This window comes from Carettochelys insculpta, chromosome 26 (genome assembly GCF_033958435.1).
Source record: "Carettochelys insculpta isolate YL-2023 chromosome 26, ASM3395843v1, whole genome shotgun sequence".
Taxonomy (NCBI): domain Eukaryota; kingdom Metazoa; phylum Chordata; order Testudines; family Carettochelyidae; genus Carettochelys; species Carettochelys insculpta.
Genome location: NC_134162.1, coordinates 12,188,705 through 12,212,330, shown reverse-complemented (window position 1 = coordinate 12,212,330; position 23,626 = coordinate 12,188,705). Strand labels below are relative to the sequence as shown.

The 23,626-nt window shown below is 42.9% G+C and overlaps 1 protein-coding gene and 1 non-coding gene across 2 annotated transcripts in view; both read right to left on the bottom strand.

Moving 5' to 3' along the window:
• The window catches only part of LOC142001737 (complement receptor type 1-like), a 201,210-nt gene that overhangs the window by 71,476 nt on the left and 106,108 nt on the right, over window positions 1-23,626 (bottom strand). The window contains exons 26-33 of the mRNA XM_074977257.1: window positions 22,341-22,490; window positions 20,749-20,898; window positions 19,157-19,306; window positions 18,086-18,151; window positions 15,551-15,590; window positions 12,663-12,738; window positions 1,380-1,536; window positions 203-388 (exon numbers count right to left, since the gene is read on the bottom strand). Coding sequence (XP_074833358.1) covers window positions 203-388; window positions 1,380-1,536; window positions 12,663-12,738; window positions 15,551-15,590; window positions 18,086-18,151; window positions 19,157-19,306; window positions 20,749-20,898; window positions 22,341-22,490 — 975 coding nt within the window. The remainder of the gene's footprint in view (window positions 1-202; window positions 389-1,379; window positions 1,537-12,662; window positions 12,739-15,550; window positions 15,591-18,085; window positions 18,152-19,156; window positions 19,307-20,748; window positions 20,899-22,340; window positions 22,491-23,626) is intronic.
• Window positions 3,785-3,978, bottom strand: LOC142002073 (U2 spliceosomal RNA). The gene has a single exon (XR_012642613.1). It is a non-coding gene; the product is annotated as a U2 spliceosomal RNA (small nuclear RNA).

Here is a 23,626-nt window from a genome sequence, read left to right as displayed (position 1 = left end):
GGCTGAATTCTACATTTTATTATTAGGGGTAGAGCACCTATAGCTTTTAAAAAAGAACTACTAATGTAAACAAAAACTGCCCAAGAAGTGTTTACAGATACCAGTGTTGAACTGTGAACCATTTGCCCAACAGAGGAGAGGCTCTTAATGGTGTCAAGATGGCTTTGCACATCAACCGATATAGAAAAGCAACACCACTCACCTATGCAAAACTCCGGGTCTGATGACCACGAAGAATTCGAAAGACATGTAACTACAGGAGACTTTCCATTGTTCAGCATGTATCCAGCGCGACAGGAGTATTTCAGTTTGGTCCCAATAGGATAGGAACTGTTCTCTGCCTCATTCAACACAGCAAAAGCAAGTCTTGGAGGATAAGCACAGTCTCCTAGCAACGGAAACCAAGGAAAAAGTTAACTCAAATATATTAACTAGTCTGCTGTAACAAAATACTCACTGTGAAGCCACAAATTATTTTACTGGGGACAATTTGGACATATTTCTTTTCATTAGAGCCTTGAAGCTAGTTTAGGGAATGAGCTCGATATAAAACTGCAGCTTTACATAATTTACCCTGTAGTAACGTAAGGTTAGCACAACATGCAACAGATGACTCCTCCACCTCACAGCTTTTATGATTTGAAACTACGCAGGCTCTGAGACACTATCACAAGCATACACAGTTCTATGAAATAAGGAGACATACAGGGCACAGGACACCAGGGAGTCATTTACCCAAGAGGGTGTGAAACAAGGGGGACAGAAATAAGTACACGCAGCTGGTGACCAGCGCTCTGGGGACTGTTGTATTTCTACGGCCCTCAGGGGCAATGCTGAGGACCTGCCGGATCTATTTCACAACCGGAGGGGACAGTCCCAGCAGTGGCCCCTTCTTACCATCTTTCAGCCTCTCATCCCCCCAGCTGATTTCACGGACGCTGGCAGACAGCAGCGGCTTTGTCTCTTCCCAGCCCCGCGCCACTACTGGCGGGCAGGAGCGAGTCCCCCCGACCGGGCGCACACACGGTGAGTCACACGGCTGGGGGGGGGGGGTTACGCCCCGACACGGACAGCCCCCCCCGCCAACACCCTGCAGCAACATCCTCCGGGCGCGGCCCCAGGCTGGCACAGGTGGGGCCCGCGTCACGCCCGAGCCAACCGCGCAGACCAGGCCAGGCCAGGCCAGCGGGAGCGGCGGCGCGACTGTCACGCTCACCTCCCCCCGCCGGCCAGTGCTGGCTCCGCCGCGGCCCCCATCAATCCCTCACCCTCCTTTCCCGCCTCCCCCTGAGCACCTGCAGCGCCGGGCAGCAGCAGGGCCGAGCCTCCTCCCTGCGGCCTGAGGAACCCGGCCCTCGGCCCGGCCCCCCACAACTCACCGCGAGCCCCGAGCGGCAGCAGCGGCAGCAGCGCCAGGAGCCCCCAGCAGGCGGGCAGGCAGCGCGGAGCCGACACCATGGCGACGGGAGCAGGAGTCGCGAGAGGAAAGAGACGACGAGGCAGCGGAACTAGAAGTGACCTGGAGCCGGGCACGAACTAGCACCTTTGAGTCAGCAGCCGGCCGCGACGGCCGCTCTCACGTGAGCCGGAGGAGGCGGGGCCAGTCGTGGAAGGGGCGGGGCTGGGGCGGGGTTTGTGTCCCCGTGTTCACCTCGTGCCCTTCCCCGGCGACCGGGGGGTGGTTAGGACCCTGCGCGGGCCGCCCCTGCTCTGTTCAGTCCTGCGCAAACATTGCGGCCGTTCCTTGTGACTGCAGCCGGCCAGCGAAAGGAAGCGGATTTTTGTGTCTATAAATAAACTACTTCTCGTTTTCCTCCAGGGCACTGAGCGGTCCGGTTGCAGCCCACAATGAGTAAGAGGAAGAATGAGGCCAGCATGGGTGGTGCAGGAGAAACACTGACTCACTTCCTCCTCTTCCCCCCAGTCTCAGCCTCTTTTATGCATAAAGCAGGCTCTTAACTCAGGAGAATCGCGGCACGTAAAAGGCTGTGGTTTGCTGCTGATGGCCCCACCCCAAAAGGCTCGTCAGTGGTGCTCAGACTTTTTGTATTGGTGACCCCCTTTCACGCAGGAAGCCTCTGAGTGCAACTCCCTGATAAATTAAAAAAGTGTTTTAAAATATTTAAATGTTATCAACGTTGGAGGCACAGAAGGGCTTTAGGAGTGGAAGCTGACAGTTCTCAGCCCCCGTGTAATACCTTTTGTGACCTCTTGCGGGGCCATAATCCGAGGCAACGTGAGGGGGTACGTGACCTCCCCCCTCAAACTCGGAGTGGAAGGATTAAGGGACCAGTATTTTGAGACAGTCAGGGAGGACTACTGAGGGCCTGGTGTCCACAACAGGGGTCCAGAGCATTGCTCAAAAGGGAGTGACTGCCCCCCAACCCCCACTGGTGGGAAGTGGACCAACAAGCCCGGCAGCTGGGAGAGCAAACCACATGAGTCCCACCTCTGCTGATGAGTGCAGTTGGAGGCCACTGGTTCCTCTAGCTATGCCACTTGGGAGGGCTATGGAGGGGGAAGAAGTGAAGCAGAGAAGTTGTCTCAGCCCTCTTTTGGGCTAGAAATGGCATGGTTAGGTGTCACATGGGGGGTTAGTCACGTGGCTGGTGCCCCTGCTATGTCCCCCCTCATCAGTCACACCTAATCATGACCCCCAGCTGGAGAACCTCTGGGTTACATCCCCAAAATCATTCCTCAGTCTTTAATCGGGCAAGAGTAATTGATCGCAAGGGGGTTAAAGACGGACTGAGTGAAAATCAGACACTGGAAGATTTGCTCCTAAAGTGTTCATTTTTACTGAGTCTCTTGGAATAGACTGGAATTATCATGTTGTCACTGAGAATGTGGTATTTTATGTCATCCACATAGTCATTAGGTACACATTTAAGGCATCAGCCCTGTGCTGCCAAATGCTTGAACTTTCACAGCCCTTGATTTCACTGGGGCTCGCTGCAACTGCTGCATCTACTCACCTGGTAGAGTTTACAGGGGTGGCACTCATATTTGTTTTATGTTTAAGTATCTAAGGAAACATGATGTCTATGTACATCTAGGCATCCTCTTTACTTTATTTCCAACTCCTGGAGCTGTGTTGAGGGTGGCTGTGTCTCTATTACGAAAGAGTCTTGTGAAATTAGGTTTTCTCAACCATCACCATAGGTTGCAGCAGACCTCAGAAATTTTGCAGGCAGGATGCTGCTGTTAGAGACGTGACTGTTTTTGGTATTCCTTTCAAGGCAATTCCATTTATGGTTGGCTGACATATAAACATTAAAAAAAAAAAAAGAGGCAGCTGCCTTCGCTCATTTCAGAAAAAAATGTTGGTAACCTGTCACCCCCTGCCCTCAAATAAAAGCCCTCACACATATCTGAAGCGCATTCAGCTGCTACAGCAGCAAGATGCTACCCTGGAAATGCTTAGAAGCTGCAATAAACACTGAATCAGGGGAGGTACCCCAACTGGCACCCATAGTTAGCACATGGAACGTAGTAGATCACTCTGGGGACATCACACTACACAGGGGCTACAGAGGAGTAAAGAAGCCAGTCCTGGACCCTTGCCTAGCTCAAAGCCCCTCCACTTAATAAGAAACAATGCCAGAAACAATTCTGTGGGGCAGCCAAACGTGTGCAAGTGCCTGTGGTTCCTAATTCAGATCCTGCTGTTGAGGGGGTATTATAGTTCATACAATCAGAATACTAGGACTGGAAGGGACCTCGGGAGGCCATTGAGTCCAGCCCCCTGCCCCAATGGCAGGACCAAGTACTGTCTAATCCACCAGGGGGGTGCACCGGTCTCGGAAACACTGCAATACCACGTCGATGCATGAAGCGGCTGGAGCAAGCTCCTACGCTAGATTTCACAGTCAAAAATTGACATAATACACAGTTCTCACAGAGAGAGCGTACCAGGTATTACACTGATAAGAACAGAAACTACACTTGATCTTAGCCCTAAGAAAGCTGAGAAGCCATACCCGAGCCCTTCGACCCACCGCACCCATCCCATTCCCACCCCTTTCCACCACCGCAATAATGTTTGTCTTTATACTTTCAAAAATACTAGGAAAGTGTGTTCAGTAAGAACGGTAGTTAAAAAAAAACGTTTTTCTTTCTTTTTGCTACACTCAGGCATTAGGACATGCCAGATGTAAAGTGCCTGACCCTTGATCCATCATCAGCTGCACAATCCTGCATTCTCACTCTGAAAGGCAGCTGCAGGGGCAGTTGGATACCATTCAGCAGCATTGAATTCAATTATACTTTTTATGTGAAAAAATGGGAGACATGAAACATTTGGCCATGTAATGCTCCAGACTGAAGATGTCCCATAATTTCCTTGATAATAATAAAACTAAATTTAGAGCCCTTTCGTCAGGAGTCAGCAAACAAAATAGCAGGAAGAGCCACTTTTTTCAAAATTTAGTAAAAAAAAAAATCAATAATTCAAGAGCCACGGTGCATATGAATACGAGATAGTTCTTAATAAATTATACGAGATAGTTCTTAATAAATAGCGTGTTTAAGAACAGCACACACAATGATTTGTAATGTGACACGTTTACTGCAGGATGGTTACAAACTTTTTACATATTCTATTTTCTCACACTTTGTACGTATGTGTTTGTACCTCTATCTTCCTGACTTGCACTCCCGAACCTTCTCCCTCTCTGGAGAATGTTAGATTCTCAACAATTTGGCTTTTGTTTTTGAAATCACATAAAGCGCTCTCATATTTGATAAAGTGCTCTTTTATGTACAAGTTGTTCGTGGACAGCTTGCCTCATTTCACAATCTCTTGACTTGTCACACAACTAGCCTCAGTTATACTACTTGGTGATTTTACTAATTCAGCAAACAAGTTATTACTTTGCTCTGCTTCATGGAGCAGCTTCTCCCCGGCTTTTTTTCTGGCATCTCCAGTTGGATACTGTTCAGCAAAGGTAGTGTGTTTTTTGAGAAAAATGCCTCTCAAAGTTGCATTTTTTGTTGTTGGTGACTTTCTCATTGAAGTTGCAAATGAGACACAAAGGGAGCCCAGAAAATGAGGCATAAAGGGAGCCTCAATATAAATGCGAAGGATTGGGTACATTCAGTTTGAAATTCTCTGTTTTCATCTTCAATTTTTCTTTTTTGAAGCCATTCCAACCCCACTTTATGCCAATTTTACTTCACGTTTAATTTGTTTTCTTTCTTAAAATGATTCTTGCCCTTCACAGCAGAATACCACAAGCTTCCTTTTCAAAAATCAAGACTTGATTAGCAACATGATCAAAACAGAGATGCAATATCATATCCCACAATGACCTGCACATATTAAAAGGCAATTTATCCTAAGGTTTGAGCTCACGTATAGTTTGCTATTTAGATATGAATTGTTCACTGGTGGGCTTTTAGATGTTCACCATTTATCAAAAATAATCAGGAGTTTTTTTTTGTTTTTGTTTTTTTATTCCCTGTTATAGCATTAGGAGCCACAATGATGTCCTTAAAGAGCTGCAGGTTGCAGACCCCTGCCCATAGGAAACTTCTAGCAAATGAACATCCTACACCTACCTTTGCTCAGTTAAACCACAGGAAATATTCCACCTGTTTGGGGTTCTAGACTAATGGCTTTTTCGGAAAAGAACCCAGCAGTCTTTGAGTAACAGGCACAGCTGTAATCATATCTAAATAGAAAATAATTGAGAGTATTACTCAGCCATCTCCTTTCTATTGTTAAAGCTTTTGTGACCTCTGTTGTGAGTTAGCATTATTGGAAAACCACCCAAGCTGGTTATAAGGGAGGGATTTTTTAATTTCGTTTTCGGATCTGATGCTGCAGGATGCTGCCTAGTAAGAAGTTGGTCGGTGAACATTTAAAACAAATCCAGCAATAAAATGTATGTGAAGAGCAGTGTAACATTTACCAAATACCCTAGCATTACCAGAAAGTACAGTAAGGTCTCAGTATGTAGCTGACCCCCAATTCCTACAGTAAACCCCGGATATGTGCGATTTCCAGTTGCACTTAACTCGCCCCCGGCTCCCCGGCCCTGGCTCAACCCCCCCCGGCAGCTCAGCCCTCACTCAGCTCCTGCTCACCCCCTATGCCCACCTGTGGCTCTAGTTCACCACCCCTAAGGCGCGACTGTGGCTCGACCTCCCTGGCCCCAGTTCAACCCCCTGACAGCTCACCACCCATGCATGGCTCTGGCTCACCCCCTACCCCCAGCTCTGGCTCACCACCTCTCATGCGCTGTTCCGGCTCAACCCCCTCCCCCGGTTTAACCACTCTGTGCACAGCCCTTGTTCCATCCTCCCGTCCCGGTTCAACCCCCACCACGTGCAGCTCCAGTTCAGCTCCCACCCCACCCTTGTTCAAACCCTTCACATGCAGCCCTGGTTCAAACCCCCTGCAGCCCGTCTCACCACCTGAGTAGGGCTCCGGCTCACCACCCATATGCACAGCTCTGGCTCAACTCCTTTGGGAGTTTTCCTAAACAAAAACTACGTCCACTTCTGCTGCATGTTATGGCACTCTCTCCCACTCCAGTAAAAATACATCTCTGCATGAGGAAAAGGAAAGAACTTCCTTCTGCTCTGTAAGCAGTCACCAATTAAATGAGAGCAGATCTCAAGATCATGTTTAAATAGTTCATGAGATAGTTTCTATCAACATGCATGAGGAAAAAATCAGGATGCTGGAGTCTTTATTCACTATCCCTTTTATTTAAGAAAAAGGCTTATTCCAAAGAAGACATTGTAAATACCACAGCTATCTTCAATTCTAGTTTCTTCATTGTGGAAATGGTTGTTGTTACTGATTTAAAAAAAAACAAAAAAACAGAAAAACAATGCAGCTTGCAGTCATAAAATGTAAGGTGTAAATAAAAATTTAAATCTTTAAATCACACAAGGCAATGGACAAACTGATTATAGATACCTCCTCTCAGCAGCAGAGCGTAGCATTTCCTGGCTATAAAAATAATATTTTAAGATTTACAAAGACAGGTTTTACATGGCTAACATATAAAAATAATGTAGGCACTAACCCACTGAAGAACTTCTCAGGAGCACACTTTTGATGTCACCATTTAACTTCTGTTAAGAAAATAACAGTGGATTGCAAGGAAACAAACAATTTCTTATTCTCAGTGGAGAATTTTCATCCACTCAGTAGTAAGTATTCTGAGCGTCTTTGGAATTGCATGTAAATTCATATTATTCTTAATTTTCTCAAAAGGGGAGACACACTAGAAGTAACTACGACATTCCATCTAGTGTCTGGCATCTTTAAATTTTGTTTAAAGAGGGAGAATATGCACTCCATGGTACATAAGGGTCTGAAAACTCTCTTGCTGTCTGCAGTTAAAGCCACAGCTTACAATCCATGCCCTGATGGTGACTACGTTCTTTAAGCAGAAACATTTAATGCTATGGAGAGGCCAACTAAAGAGCAAGCTGTATGTTCAGAAGAGCAAATAATTTTGATGCTGCCAACTACCCTGCTTGTTTCAGAAGCCAGTTTTCAAAAGGCAAGAGCAACAACCCAACTCACTTCTTTCTACTTTACTCAAATACAGTAGATTCCAACTAAAAAATCCACAAGAAAGAAATGCAGTGAAAGTAACGCTAGTTGCGCAAAAGGGGTCTATTTTCACCACATAAATTTCAGTACAGATGCATGAAATTTATTTCCTAATTTTTCCATTAATTTCTTCCACAGTGTTGGCTAATTTGTAAAGAATGGACATCATCCAGCATCTGTCATTTATCCTGCAAAAGGAAGATAAACTGTTAAAAATTAAAATAGTTATATACTTCAGTCTTCCACAAATCTTTCTTTAGACTTCAAAGTATTAACTTAGACCAGGGGTAGGGAACCCTCAGTACTCAGTCTGAATCCAGCCTGTGGCTTGCCTGGATCTGGCCCCTGAGCTCTGAGCTCCTCTCCCCAGCATCCACCCCAATGCAGGGTGCAGGGGTGCAGAGCCCTGAGCCTTACAGGCCAGAGTCAGGCAAGTTGGGAATGGATCTAGCACAGAAGCTCTGCCTGGGGGTGGAGGGAGAAAGCAGCTCAAGATGCTACCACCTCTCTCCTCCCTGGGATGGTGGAACAGCAGTGCTAAGAAGCATTGTCTGAAGAAGCTTCTTCCTCATCATTCCAACCTGTGGCTAGAACAGCAGAAGGCAATGCCTAGGAGCAGCAGGGCAGCTGTGCCAGGTAAGCGCCCCCTTCCACCCAAACCCCTCATCTCCCCTCTGCTCCAGCCTCTCTGCTGTCCAGACCCAGCACACTCCTGTACCACCTCCTACCCAGACCCCCCACCTCCAGCCTACTCCTGCATCCCCTTCTGCCTGGCTTCCCTACCCCCGCACTCCCCCCCAGCCTGCTCCTGCACCCTACCACATTCCCAGACTCCCTACAAACTCCAGCCCGGTCCTGCACTCTCCCTCTCATCCAGGCCCCACACCTCAAGCCTGCTTCCTGGCGGCAAACTTCTGCACTGAACTCCTCATTTTGGCCACACCCAAGGGCCTGCAAAATCTACTAGCTCTGGGGCTGTTGTGATAGCAGAATGAGCTGAGTGTGGGTTTTTTCATTTGTTTGCTTTGTTTTTCAGTCAGGGACCACCTCAGTGAGGTTTGAGGGTTTTTTTTTTTTTTGGCTTCCTCACTTGTGTGGTCCCTGACTGATTTTTCTGTGGGTCAGTGGCCCCAACCCAAAAAAAAGTTCCCCACCCTTGACTTGGATTAAACTTTTCATTGATTGTAATTTTCATTATTGTCAGGAACAAATACTAGTTCTTGTATTATTTGTAACTGCATTTAATGGGAACATTTAAAACTCATTTTAGGTTAAAGCAAAGGTTATGGATTTTTTCCTTAGTGGCAAAATCTTAGAAAAAGCAGGTGAGAGCATATATTATTTATATTAGAAAGCAAGGGTTAATTTATCAGCAGAGGTCATAATTGCAAGGATGAACAACAAAAAAGTGACCAAAGACAAGGGTTGACAATTACATAAAGCTAACTAATGTAGAAATAGACTACCTAGGAATCTGCTCTTCTCACCACTACATAACAAAGGTGAGCTGAAACATTCCTCTAGAATTTCTGCTCTGCACCAGGAGTGGACACCTATGTAGGTACGCATCTACATAAACTAATACGTCACTATAAAATTGTGTGTGAGTGTCTACTCATGTTAAATATTTTTATTTAACAATGGACCATGTGAATGCTTTACAGTAAAATACTGTATAGTCCTTATGAAGTCCACGTAAGTTTCTTTATGATATACACACACACACACTAAACACAATTAAACAATTTGTTTAGTTTACATCTACTTTAGGGGTCATAAAATCCATTTGAGGAACTAGCACATGTAACACAGCCTGCTTATGGATTAAATCTTCTATTTGTTTATAGTATTTTTGATTTTAAATAAATATATCTATATGTATATCTATGTATGCTAACCCAATGAACAATATCTGATTTCTGCTCTCCTTAATATGGAAATAGGGAAGGTTGCTGTGAGCACATCAAACCCATCCTTACTGGTACAAAAGTGACAGAATCTCAGCTTGTAAAGCAGGTGGGGAGAACTGAAGTTTGGGCTGCTTGGATGCACCAAGGAGGCCAAGGCGCAAAGAGTTTGTCTACACAGATGTAAGTAGCTCCTGGCATGGCCAAAGCTGGCCATGTCAGCTGACTCAGTCTGAGGCTGTAGTCCTACAAATTGCTGTGTAGATGTTTGGGCTTGGGATGCAGCCCAAGCTCTATGACCCTCCAACCACACAGGACTCATAACTTGGGTTCTAGCCCAAGCCCATACAATTTTTCAGCTGCGAGCTGAACTAAACTCAACTAAACCAGGCCAGATCTGCCTTCAGGTTTTTTATTCCTGTGTGGACGTACCCAGATGGCCATGTCTACACTAGCAAGTCCTTCTGGAAAATCAGGCCCTCTTCTGAAAGAAGAAGTGGAACATCCATACACAAAATTCTCTCTTTTGAATTCCTTGCTAAAGAACACAGTGCTTCTTCCGGAGGTCCTCTGCCTCTCCCAAATGAGAAAGAGAGCCTTTTTCCGAAAGATTCTTTCCAAACAAAGCACGTGTAGATGCCCCAGACGCCCTTTTTTCCAAAAGAGTGGTCCTCAAGGAGCCGGGCTTTTTGATTCCTGGCCTGTTCTTTCAAAAGAGTGTGGGCTCGCTTTCAAAAGAGCAGATTGCTCTTTTGATATGCTTTTTTATGTGTGGACATCCTCTTGCAAAAGAAGATCTCCCAGAAGAGATCTTCCAGAAGATCGTTTTTCGAAAGATCACTGTAGCGTAGATGCAGCCAGAGAGTTTGGGCAACAGGGCAGATGTTCACCTGGGCCTGGAAGGCTAGGGCAGTGTCTCTGGTCCTGCTTTTCTATTCTGGGCACCCAGAGCAACCACTTGCCCAGTCATCTGCGGCCCCCAGTCTACAACTACAGTTGCTCTAGAGAGGAAATGCCTGCCCTGAGGTGGCTTCACCCAGCCCAGTTCCATTCCCTGCCTCCAGGTATATCCTCTCCCCAGCACCCAGCAGGTAATGACACAGGAAGAGTGGATCCTGGGCAGCCTTATTTTACACCCTCCCCAGGTACCAAGGAAATACTGTGTGCGTGTTAGGGGATGAGGTGGGATGACATAGATCAGGCTCCACAATGTTGCCACCACAGAGGTGCTAGTCCCATTGGCCCTCCAGTTCCACCATCTCAGTACTGCTTTCTCATATTGCAGGGGTGGGCAATAATTTTTGATGGGATGGGGGGCATGCCAAAATTTGGTAAGTGGTCAAGGGCTGTACTCTTCCATTATGTTAATGGAGGAGGTGTGGGGTCTGGGATGGCGGATGGATGCAGAAGGGAGCTTGAGGTAAAGGACTGAGGTGCAGTGGGGTGTTGTGACCAGTGTCAGGGGACTGGGGTGCAGGAGGGGGTGCAGGGATTTGGGGTGTGACCTAGGGCAGGAAGGGGTTGTAACCTGGGGCAGGGATCTGGGGTGCAGGTCTGGAAGAGGCGTATGGGTGCAGGCGGAGGGTCAGAGAGTTTGAGTTATATAGGGTTGGGGAGGCACAAATAGGGGGCAGAGGGTTGTTGGAAGGGAGGGTCTGGGGTGACAGAGGCAGGCTCTGGCCAGAGACTTACCTGGGGGACTCCCAGCCAGCAACAGTGTTCCCTGTAAGCTGAGCACTTGGGCAGCTGCCCAAGAGAGACTTAGGTGCCACCCAGCTGATTAGCAGAGAGCCCACAGCCAGCAGCGTGTGTTTCTATTGGTGGTGCACATCCACACATGCCATGGTGCACATAATAAAATTAATTCCACCCTATGATGGAAAAAAATAACAGAAACACTGGCCATCAGCCCAACTGATTTCACAGGCAGGCTCTCTGACAGCTCAGCCATGGCAGGGGCCATGTGCCTCTATGAATGGCTATGAGTCTGGGGGGTACTTCAAACAGGAAACTCCCATTGGCCAGAAACCAGCCAATGGGATTGTGCTGGGGGCTGAAGGCAGTGCTTGAAGTCTCTCTTCCATCACACTTCCCAACTTGCAGCTACTGAAAAACAAAGAGGCTTCCTGCTATATCCCTGGGCTGGGTCCAGTGACCTGATGGGCTGAATCTGACTCATAGACTGTATTTTGCCTGGCCCTGCCACGCTGGATAACATTCAAGGTCTCTGTCCATATCTTCAAGGCATGCCATTATCTGAACCCAGGACTGCTGAAGATGCCAGGACAAAGATCATGCCTGATAACTACATTCTTCTCTACAATAAATATGAAGCGCCTCTACATAGGGGATATAACTTTCTCTTGAGCTGGGCAGAGACAGAATGAACTCCTTCGAGAACTAAGAAGCATCACAAACCTCATCACCTTCCACTACAAGTGAAAGATGCATTTTGACATTTAAATTTAAACAGATGCATAACAAACTGTGTGCTAACAAGGCTTCACATACACTCCCTACCCCCAGAAAAAACCTATCAAAACAAGGCACTCTACAGCACTTCTTTTTCCCCAGGGGAGAGGATGAGGGAATAAACACCACACTACAGATGTTAGTCACGATGCTTAATGCACTAGCCTAGCAGAAGGCACTCAGATATGACATTGATAAGCATGATATAAGAACCTATATAATCACAGAAATAATAAAATGAAAGGAACATTTATATTAGCCAAACACCTGTTTTCAACATACATCATTTAACAAACAAAGTATACAAAGTGCTCAGGCTTGTTGTTGCCTTAAAACATAAAAATGCAGTGTTTGTTTTAATAGAAAATCAAATAAAAATTGAATGACATTTTTGCACGTAGTATAGTTGTAACCGTATTAGTCATAGGCTATTAGAGAGAAAACGTGGGTGAGATGATATCCTTTAATGGACCAACTTCTGTTTGAGAGAGAGACAGGGCTTTCCAGCCACACAGGGCTTACCCACCTTCGCACTCTAATGAAACATTTTTGTTCATAACATGGAAGAAAAAAGAAGACATAAACTGTAGAACTAATTCATATTCTCAATTTATATTTAATATTGTAAATTTCTTTCCTACACTTTCAGATGACATTTAATCAGAAGACCATCATACCACTGGCATACTTTTGGGTACTTTACCTTTTTAGATCAAATCATATTTTGCTTCATTTAGAAGACCATTCTGTTGTAATTTTTGAGTATCTGGATTAATTGCATAAAACCTAAATACAGGAAAAGAGAGAACACTGGCTGAATAACAAATAATCACATCATTAAAACAATTAAATGTAAAGTATTTTTAAAAGCTGGATTTTTAAAGAAAAACTAGAAGATTTTAAAGAAAGAAATTGGAGGCTCAATATTAGGAGAATATTTTGATGGTAACATGTATTAACCAGTGGAATTCTCTACCAAGCAAAGTGGTAGAAGCATCACTCTTTGGAATTTTACAGCTACCAAGAACAAGATACTTAAAAGGTTGTTTTCTTCTATAAAATGTGCCTCAAAATAAAGCAACAAAATGTGGTGCGGGAACATTAGACTACCTCCTACAACAACAGCCCAATTCTGCTGGATAAGTATCTTTGCTTATGAGCTTCCAAGACTGGACATTTTATTCAAACGTCTTTGCAAATTGGGATTCTGAATATAAAGCCTATCTTAAAGAAGCCACCTGCTTGACAAAATGGAACAGAATCCCATCAGCATCAGTGGGATAGTGGCCAATACAGCATGTTATTAAATAAGCCTCTTTAAAAATATTCACTATAATCAAATATTTAGTGAGAAATGAAAAGCAAAGCTGGAAATTCTGCTTTGTGTTTTTAACTTGCCATGTTTATGTTTTGCAGATTTGAAGATTTATGTCCTACCATCAAGAAATTAAAATTATCACTGGGATTGTGTAATGTATGGAGGAAATCAGTTATCTTAAAGTGAAGGGGGAAAGCTTTGGACCTCACTTTGGTAAGTATCAAATCAAGTATTGTTGTTTTATTGATACTCAGAGGAAGCAACTAACAATGACAACTTGGGGGGTGGGCATCAAATGATATGGAAACAATTTTTCTTGTCTGTACATTTTTCTCTTCAGAAAAGATGGATAAGGTGTTGCTAAAGGGGAAGAAATTATATCATTCCACAACCTTGGTTCTGTAAAGTGTTTGTGGGCTGATTTTCCAGAATTGTGTGTCAATGTTTTAAAAGTGTGTGTGTTTTTTTTTTTTTAAGTTTGTTGTTTTTAGGAATTCTTTTACAGAATTCCTGAATAGACTGAAGAGTGAGAAACATACATAATGTCTAGGGAGCTTGTGAATTCACTAATGCAGGAGGTTATTGGAGTAACAGTACAGATACACATCAAGAAACAGATCACGACAAGTAACACCATTTATTACTTTAGGAATTCTAAGAGTGGGAGCCAATGAGCTGTTGCAGATCAGAAGTAACAGGACAGCCTTAGGAATCAATTTTTCCTCCTATTTCCTTTCCCCCATTCACACATACTTTTGCACAAGTCAATAGTGGTAGGATAGTACAGTAAACGCTTTCCTATCTGTCAGCCCTAGGACCATGAGGTTGCCGGATCTTTAAATGTGCTGGACAACCAAATTCAGCCCCTAAACCCCCAGCGCTGGCTCCTGATCAACCGCTGCCACATTACCTTGTTGATAGGGATGGTGGAGAACTGCTTCTGGGGGTCAGGCATGTCTGTACCACACGGGGAACCACTCTGGGCAGCGAGCACTGGGTGGGGAGCCACTTTGGGAACCTCTGCCAGTGTGCCACTGCTCTGGGGATGGCTGCCACATGGTGCAGGGAGCCACTCTGGGGGCAACTGCCACGCAGGGGGCTGCTCTTAGAGTGGCTGCTGCCGCTCTGGGCGCTGCTCTTGGGACAGCTGCCGACCTGTGTGGGGAGTCACTGCTGTTCTGGGAGCTGTTGTCATGCAGCAAGCTGCTCTGGTGGCCACTCGGGGGGCAACTCTGGGTGGCAGGCACTGGGCAGGAGAGGGGAGGAGCTACTAGCCCTGCACACATTAAGAGGCCACTACAGTAGGAAGGGGATGGCTGGGGCAGGATGGAATGCCAGTGAATTAAGTATTCCAGTTGCTTGAATACCGAATAAAAAAGAGCTTACTGTAAGTGTTTTTGGCTTGCCTTGGAAATATGAACTACAGTAGCTGGTGGCAGGAGTAGCTAGCTACGAGTCTGATGCCCTGAAACAAATCTGCATTTCCTACAGTACGTAAAAACAAGTTGACAAAGTTCTATTCTAAACACTTAGGCTATGTCTACACTAGAAGCATCTGTCTACAGAAGTTACTGTCAGAAGAGATGGTCTGGCAAAACTTCTGTTGACAGATCACTTCTGCACATAAAAGCGGATTGATATTTTGATCCACTGTGTTGAAAAAAGCCACCCCCCACCACCTCTAGAACATCTACACAGCTTTTTTGTTGACAGTTTCTGTTGACAAAACACATTTTGTGTGTAGATGCTCCTCAAGTTTTGTTGACAAAACCCCAGTTGTCTCCAAAACTCTCAAGTGTAGACATAGCCTTTAATGTTCAATAGCCCAATTTGCTCACATTATATTACAGATTTCTGTATAACACAAATGCTTATTTTCCACCAAATGCAATAAACATACTTATCTATTAAAGATTCCGGACAAAAGCAAGCATTCTTTTTAACACTAGTGTTTTGTAATATAAAATAGATTTTCCTGGAGTATCAAACAAGTGTTTACTGACATAACAGGATTAGTGCTGAAAGCAGTCCATTTACATTTCAAAGTTTTATAAAGCAACTCATCATGAGCAAAAATGTAAGAGAAGTAATTTTAGACACCATCTTGAGTTGACAATTAAATGTTACTCTTTCAGTGCTGAATGTTAGTGCAATTTTCGTTACGTGTAGTAACATACACATGACATTCTCTGACATCAGTGTCAGAATGAAAAATCTCAGTCATCTAAACAGGCAGGATAAAGTTCAAAAAGGAAATATTTGTATCTTAGGTTAACTTACCCATTTTTTTTCTGAACTGTTACTTTTATTGAAACACATACTGCAAAAAAAATTTTAAAAAAAAAAAAAACAAAAAAAGAGCAATTTAGTACCAATCTTAAATACAAAGTAACATTTTTCTAAAAGAAAATCTCCAGAGGTCTGGAACTTGCTCTCATCATCACTGACATTGTATGACAAGACAGAATTTATTTTTCTTTTGGATGATAAATAAGTCCTTTCATATAGCACATCAAAAAATCACAAGAACTCTCAACCCCAAACAAGAAAGGGCTTCAATGTTGGATTAAGTTGTTAATGCATTTGTGTACAGCTTAAGGTTTGTCTGGATTCCTCGAGTATCCAGAATAATGCTTGGGATTCAATTCATTTTACATCCAGGATGTTCAAGCTTAAATGCAACTTCTTCCCTTCAGTCTTCTGCAGGCTGTTTAAATTCTCCACTGAAAAGTCATAGAGGCTATGTCTACATGGGCAGCCTCTCGACAGAAGTTACTGTCAACAGAGAAACCTTGGCAGTACCTCCATCAACAGATTGCAGCTACACATAAAGCAGACCAAAACAGCAATCTGCTCTGTCAACAGAGAACAGACATACTGCCCTGACCCCTCTCAGTAGAACAGCTGACCAGAAGCTTTGCAAACAGGGTTGCCCTGGGAAATGGGAGGCTTCTCTGTCATCAGATCTGTCTCCATGGGCACCCTGTCGACAAAACACTATCTACAGAGGCACTACTCTTGACCAGGAACAAGGATAATGCTGCTGACTGAGTAGCTGAGTTTTGTTGACAAACTCTCAGAGTGCTTTAGCCATGTAGACGCTTGGTGAGTTTTGTCAACAAAAGGGCTATTCTGTCTACAGAAGCTGCCTGCGTAAAAGCGGCCAGAATGTATTGTGCTCAGTGTCCAGTGTGGCTTGCTTGATTTCTACGCCCACCGATATATTTCCAACTGATAAATACAAATTAGAAAAAGATGCTACCCACATTCATCACATTCTGTCTTCAACCTTAGAATGAAAAATCTGTGTATCTTCGGGTCACCCTGTACTAAAACCATGTTTCAATTCTGCTATTGAGATTTGAGCAATGTTTTCCAGATCAGCACACGCTGCCTTTTAGAACCATGTGACAGAAATGCAGGCTACAGAATGGTTTGGGTTGGCATAGCCGCAGAAGGATATCGCTGTCCACGTTCATTGGGCAAGTGCTAGAACCCTGCTTGTAAGCACTCCAAATATACAGGGGCCTTATTCTCTGCTCCTTGACAATGCTGTTCTATGGCCCAACACCCATTAACTTCACTGGGACTCAGGCACATGCTGAAGTGCTTTGATGGACAAGTGCCTACGTAAGGACCAGTCTGCTCCCCAAGGTTAAGCAATGTCATATGTGGCAATTCCGTGTCAAAAGGAGGAAGCGTGTTCTGAATCTGCTAGCACAGGGACTAAATACTCAAGATGTGTTATGTGAAGACCACTGCACTCTGAATAACTCTGAATGCTGGGAATCTAACAGCCTTCTAGTTCCCTGTATAATATGAGACTATCCAATCTAGCCTACAGAGTGATTTTTAAAAATCTTTTTACGTCTCTTCCTAGCTTTTGTCCTTCCATTTTGGGTAGGCATCAGACATACACATGGGCCACGTCTATACAACAGGCTTTTCCAGCAAAACTGGGCTTTTGTCAGAAAAAGATGCAGAGCATTTACAGACAAAATGTGCTTTGTCAACAGTCTGTTGACAAAACCCAGCACTTCCGGCGACAATGTTACCTCTCTCCTTGTTCAGGTATAACACCTCTCTTGACAGTATTCTGTCAAGAAAACAGCCATGTAGATGCTTCAAGGCCCCTTTTGTCAACAGACAGAGCTTGTGGTTCCCGAGCTGCCCTGTGTGCAGAACTTCCAGTTGGCCCTTGTGTCAAGAGAGGGCCAGGCACTCTGGCTGCTGTCTGTCAACAGAGAAGCTGGCTCTTCTGAGCTGTTTTTATGTGTAGACACAATCTGTCAACAGAGGTCGTGTCAAAATATCTCTTCTGAAAGTGACATCTATCAACAGATGCTTGTTGTGTAGAAGTGGCCATGAAGTCCTAAGTGGTCCAGAAGTATTTTTACCCAAAACAGAACACCAGACATGAAATTTTTCTTGTTTTGCTAGTGAATGAAGAGGAAAATGAGAGTCTTTCCTTTCCTTTTGTTCTCCAATACTGTAGAGACAAATTTCAGAAAGGCAGTTTTCTGTGATTCTATCTCAGGAAAATAAATTTTGAGCCTATAGAGAGAGAAAACAGCTAAAAGTATGAAGAGAGGCTTCTCTTCAGAGAATGGCAGTGGTTTTACAAGGCACCACTGGACACATTAGTCAATGTCAGAGAAGTTCAAGGACCCTAAATCCCAGGGCCTTATTAATTAGTCAGCAGGAAAAAAAAATATGTGATGGAGCGAGACCAATTTTAAAATAGCCTTCACTCCACAACTAAAAATATAGTCATAGCTTTAGTGTACTGAATGATTTTTCAGTTAAGTTACTTACTCATAACGAAGCTGATGATGCCTATGATGATGATGATGATGATGATGACGACGAATGTGTCAAACCCTAAAGATTAAAAAAAATTTTTTTGAGATAAAATCTGAAACCAAATTCATGTCAATAACCTACAGAAATGCATCCACAATCCAGGCATAAGAAGCTAACCTTAGTACCCTAGATCATACCAGGTATTAATGAAAAACTAAGTTAGTCCTGTTTACAGCACATTCTAAAACTGAGAATTCTTAGCTGTTGGAAACCTCATGTACTGTCCAAAAAGACAAAATAATATGAGGAAGAAGTTTTAATACTGGTTTTCACTCTAAAATAGACTCAGATTTTAAGTGTGAAATCTATACGCCTCCCGGGGAATGCTCTGTGGGAACAAAGAAGGTTGTGGGGGGCTTGTTTGTTTGTTTGTTTGAAGTGTGGCTTCTACAAAAAGCTAATCTTAGTACTCTAGATTATACCAGCTATTAATGAACAACTAAGTTAGTCCTGTTAACACCACATTCTAAAATTGGGAATTCTTAACTGTTGGAAACCATGATCTCACCCCTTGCAGCGAAGGACAGCAGCTTTGCAAAGCATCGTATATATGTATAGCTTGTAATACTTCACAGGAAAACCATTGTATCAATAGAGGGCCCAATCTAGGTTTTGAAGGTTTTCTGCAATGTAAACCACCAGACGTTAAGGTTCTCTTTCAGGTGTTTCTAGGCTTTCATTTACCGAGCGTGCAGTGGCCAGCTTCTGATTGCCAAAATGCTAAGGGAGACTAGAATTATTATATCCAGGCTGGCTAGATTAGGTACCACAATTTTTGCCCAAGCATATCATTTTAGGTTAGTGTTGTGTTGTCTGGTATCATGATTATAAAGAGTGCTGTAATCTGTAGTTCAAATTACCCCAATAGATTGTTTTAAGAGACAGCCTTGTGCTGTCCAATTTCCTCACGTATATGGATTTGCCATTTTTCTGATGGGAGAAGTAGAACAATGTGATGATGAAAAAAAGGTTATTCATCTTCATATTTGTGAGTAGACTCACTGCTGACTTCATTGTTTTTACCTTTCAATGAATCTTTATCAAGGTCATATTCATTTGCTACCAGTGAGTTAGGATTGTTGCCAATAGTTGTTCTTTTGTTAGTTGTAGGAGTGCTAATTGTAGGAGGAGAGTCAGTGACACTTGAAGGCAAATCTGTTGAAGGTAAAATTGCTGAAGGAAAGAGAAATCATGTCACAAAAATGCACATTTTAGTTAGAGGTGAATTGTAAAGATTAAGTAAACATTTGTTTACAATCCACACACACACCCCTCCCGCCAGCCAGGTGAAAAATTTACTCATTTTAGAGTGTGATGAGCTCTTTGTTTTAACAAAATGAGAACCATTACCCTCCTTAGATTTACAAGGCTTTCTGTTTGAAACTCTTCTCTATTAAACAAAACAAATCCCAGATAATAGACTTATTAGAACATGCTCCAGTCTCACATTATATATAGGCAACTAGGACTGTTTGACTGACATCCTTGAAAGAAAATGCTGCACTTCTCCAATGGTCAGGAAGCTAAAAGCTTAAAGTTACAAAATTTTCTTTGAGCTGTAGCTGGCTCTAGACCAGAAGGTAATGGTATACTTAACAGACACACCTCAGGTACTGTCCAAAAAGACAAAATAATATGGGGAAGAAGTTTTAATACTGGTTTTCACTCTGAAATAGCCTCAGATTTTGAGGGTGGAGTTCAGAGTTGGGTGGTTAGTTTGTTTTGAGACAATGAAAGGAGCATAATTATCAGGCAAGAATTGCACTAAATAAAAAAAATGTTGGATGAAAGACTCAAAAGCAGCAGAAATTATTTGGTGACAAAGGATAAATTAACCAAACCCCACCGCTCTTTACTGAGCATTCAGATCATTATTTCACTTGGAATCTATACTCCAGACTGTAACCTACAGGGGAATGCTGTGTGGGAACAAAGAAGGCTGTGGGGGGCTTGTTTGTTTGTTTGTTTGAAGTGTGGCTTCTACAAAAAGCTAATCTTAGTACTCTAGATTATACCAGCTATTAATGAACAACTAAGTTAGTCCTGTTAACACCACATTCTAAAATTGGGAATTCTTAACTGTTGGAAACCATGATCTCACCCCTTGCAGCGAAGGAAAGCAGCTTTGCAAGGCATTGTATACATGTATAGCTTGTAATACTGACAGGAAAACCATTGTATCAATAGAGGGCCCAATCTAGGTTTTGAAGGTTTTCTGCAATGTAAACCACCAGATGTTAAGGTTCTCTTTCAGGTGTTTCTAGGCTTTCATTTACCGAGCGTGCAGTGGCCAGCTTCTGATTGCCAAAATGCTAAGGGAGACTAGAATTATTATATCCAGGCTGGCTAGATTAGGTACCACAATTTTTGCCCAAGCATATCATTTTAGGTTAGTGTTGTGTTGTCTGGTATCATGATTATAAAGAGTGCTGTAATCTGTAGTTCAAATTACCCCAATAGATTGTTTTAAGAGACAGCCTTGTGCTGTCCAATTTCCTCACGTATATGGATTTGCTATTTTTCTGATGGGAGAAGTAGAACAATGTGATGATGAAAAAAAGGTTATTCATCTTCATATTTGTGAGTAGACTCACTGCTGACTTCATTGTTTTTACCTTTCAATGAATCTTTATCAAGGTCATATTCATTTGCTACCAGTGAGTTAGGATTGTTGCCAATAGTTGTTCTTTTGTTAGTTGTAGGAGTGCTAATTGTAGGAGGAGAGTCAGTGACACTTGAAGGCAAATCTGTTGAAGGTAAAATTGCTGAAGGAAAGAGAAATCATGTCACAAAAATGCACATTTTAGTTAGAGGTGAATTGTAAAGATTAAGTAAACATTTGTTTACAATCCACACACACACCCCTCCCGCCAGCCAGGTGAAAAATTTACTCATTTTAGAGTGTGATGAGCTCTTTGTTTTAACAAAATGAGAACCATTACCCTCCTTAGATTTACAAGGCTTTCTGTTTGAAACTCTTCTCTATTAAACAAAACAAATCCCAGATAATAGACTTATTAGAACATGCTCCAGTCTCACATTATATATAGGCAACTAGGACTGTTTGACTGACATCCTTGAAAGAAAATGCTGCACTTCTCCAATGGTCAGGAAGCTAAAAGCTTAAAGTTACAAAATTTTCTTTGAGCTGTAGCTGGCTCTAGACCAGAAGGTAATGGTATACTTAACAGACACACCTCAGGTACTGTCCAAAAAGACAAAATAATATGGGGAAGAAGTTTTAATACTGGTTTTCACTCTGAAATAGCCTCAGATTTTGAGGGTGGAGTTCAGAGTTGGGTGGTTAGTTTGTTTTGAGACAATGAAAGGAGCATAATTATCAGGCAAGAATTGCACTAAATAAAAAAAATGTTGGATGAAAGACTCAAAAGCAGCAGAAATTATTTGGTGACAAAGGATAAATTAACCAAACCCCACCGCTCTTTACTGAGCATTCAGGTCATTATTTCACTTGGAATCTATACTCCAGACTGTAACCTACAGGGGAATGCTGTGTGGGAACAAAGAAGGCTGTGGGGGGCTTGTTTGTTTGTTTGTTTGAAGTGTGGCTTCTACAAAAAGCTAATCTTAGTACTCTAGATTATACCAGCTATTAATGAACAACTAAGTTAGTCCTGTTAACACCACATTCTAAAATTGGGAATTCTTAACTGTTGGAAACCATGATCTCACCCCTTGCAGCGAAGGAAAGCAGCTTTGCAAGGCATTGTATACATGTATAGCTTGTAATACTGACAGGAAAACCATTGTATCAATAGAGGGCCCAATCTAGGTTTTGAAGGTTTTCTGCAATGTAAACCACCAGATGTTAAGGTTCTCTTTCAGGTGTTTCTAGGCTTTCATTTACCGAGCGTGCAGTGGCCAGCCTCTGATTGCCAAAATGCTAAGGGAGACTAGAATTATTATATCCAGGCTGGCTACATTAGGTACCACAATTTTTGCCCAAGCATATCATTTTAGGTTAGTGTTGTGTTGTCTGGTATCATGATTATAAAGAGTGCTGTAATCTGTAGTTCAAATTACCCCAATAGATTGTTTTAAGAGACAGCCTTGTGCTGTCCAATTTCCTCACGTATATGGATTTGCTATTTTTCTGATGGGAGAAGTAGAACAATGTGATGATGAAAAAAAGGTTATTCATCTTCATATTTGTGAGTAGACTCACTGCTGACTTCATTGTTTTTACCTTTCAATGAATCTTTATCAAGGTCATATTCATTTGCTACCAGTGAGTTAGGATTGTTGCCAATAGTTGTTCTTTTGTTAGTTGTAGGAGTGCTAATTGTAGGAGGAGAGTCAGTGACACTTGAAGGCAAATCTGTTGAAGGTAAAATTGCTGAAGGAAAGAGAAATCATGTCACAAAAATGCACATTTTAGTTAGAGGTGAATTGTAAAGATTAAGTAAACATTTGTTTACAATCCACACACACACCCCTCCCGCCAGCCAGGTGAAAAATTTACTCATTTTAGAGTGTGATGAGCTCTTTGTTTTAACAAAATGAGAACCATTACCCTCCTTAGATTTACAAGGCTTTCTGTTTGAAACTCTTCTCTATTAAACAAAACAAATCCCAGATAATAGACTTATTAGAACATGCTCCAGTCTCACATTATATATAGGCAACTAGGACTGTTTGACTGACATCCTTGAAAGAAAATGCTGCGCTTCTCCAATGGTCAGGAAGCTAAAAGCTTAAAGTTACAAAATTTTCTTTGAGCTGTAGCTGGCTCTAGACCAGAAGGTAATGGTATACTTAACAGACACACCTCAGGTACTGTCCAAAAAGACAAAATAATATGGGGAAGAAGTTTTAATACTGGTTTTCACTCTGAAATAGCCTCAGATTTTGAGGGTGGAGTTCAGAGTTGGGTGGTTAGTTTGTTTTGAGACAATGAAAGGAGCATAATTATCAGGCAAGAATTGCACTAAATAAAAAAAATGTTGGATGAAAGACTCAAAAGCAGCAGAAATTATTTGGTGACAAAGGATAAATTAACCAAACCCCACCGCTCTTTACTGAGCATTCAGGTCATTATTTCACTTGGAATCTATACTCCAGACTGTAACCTACAGGGGAATGCTGTGTGGGAACAAAGAAGGCTGTGGGGGGCTTGTTTGTTTGTTTGTTTGTTTGAAGTGTGGCTTCTACAAAAAGCTAATCTTAGTACTCTAGATTATACCAGCTATTAATGAACAACTAAGTTAGTCCTGTTAACACCACATTCTAAAATTGGGAATTCTTAACTGTTGGAAACCATGATCTCACCCCTTGCAGCGAAGGAAAGCAGCTTTGCAAGGCGTTGTATACATGTATAGCTTGTAATACTGACAGGAAAACCATTGTATCAATAGAGGGCCCAATCTAGGTTTTGAAGGTTTTCTGCAATGTAAACCATCAGATGTTAAGGTTCTCTTTCAGGTGTTTCTAGGCTTTCATTTACCGAGCGTGCAGTGGCCAGCTTCTGATTGC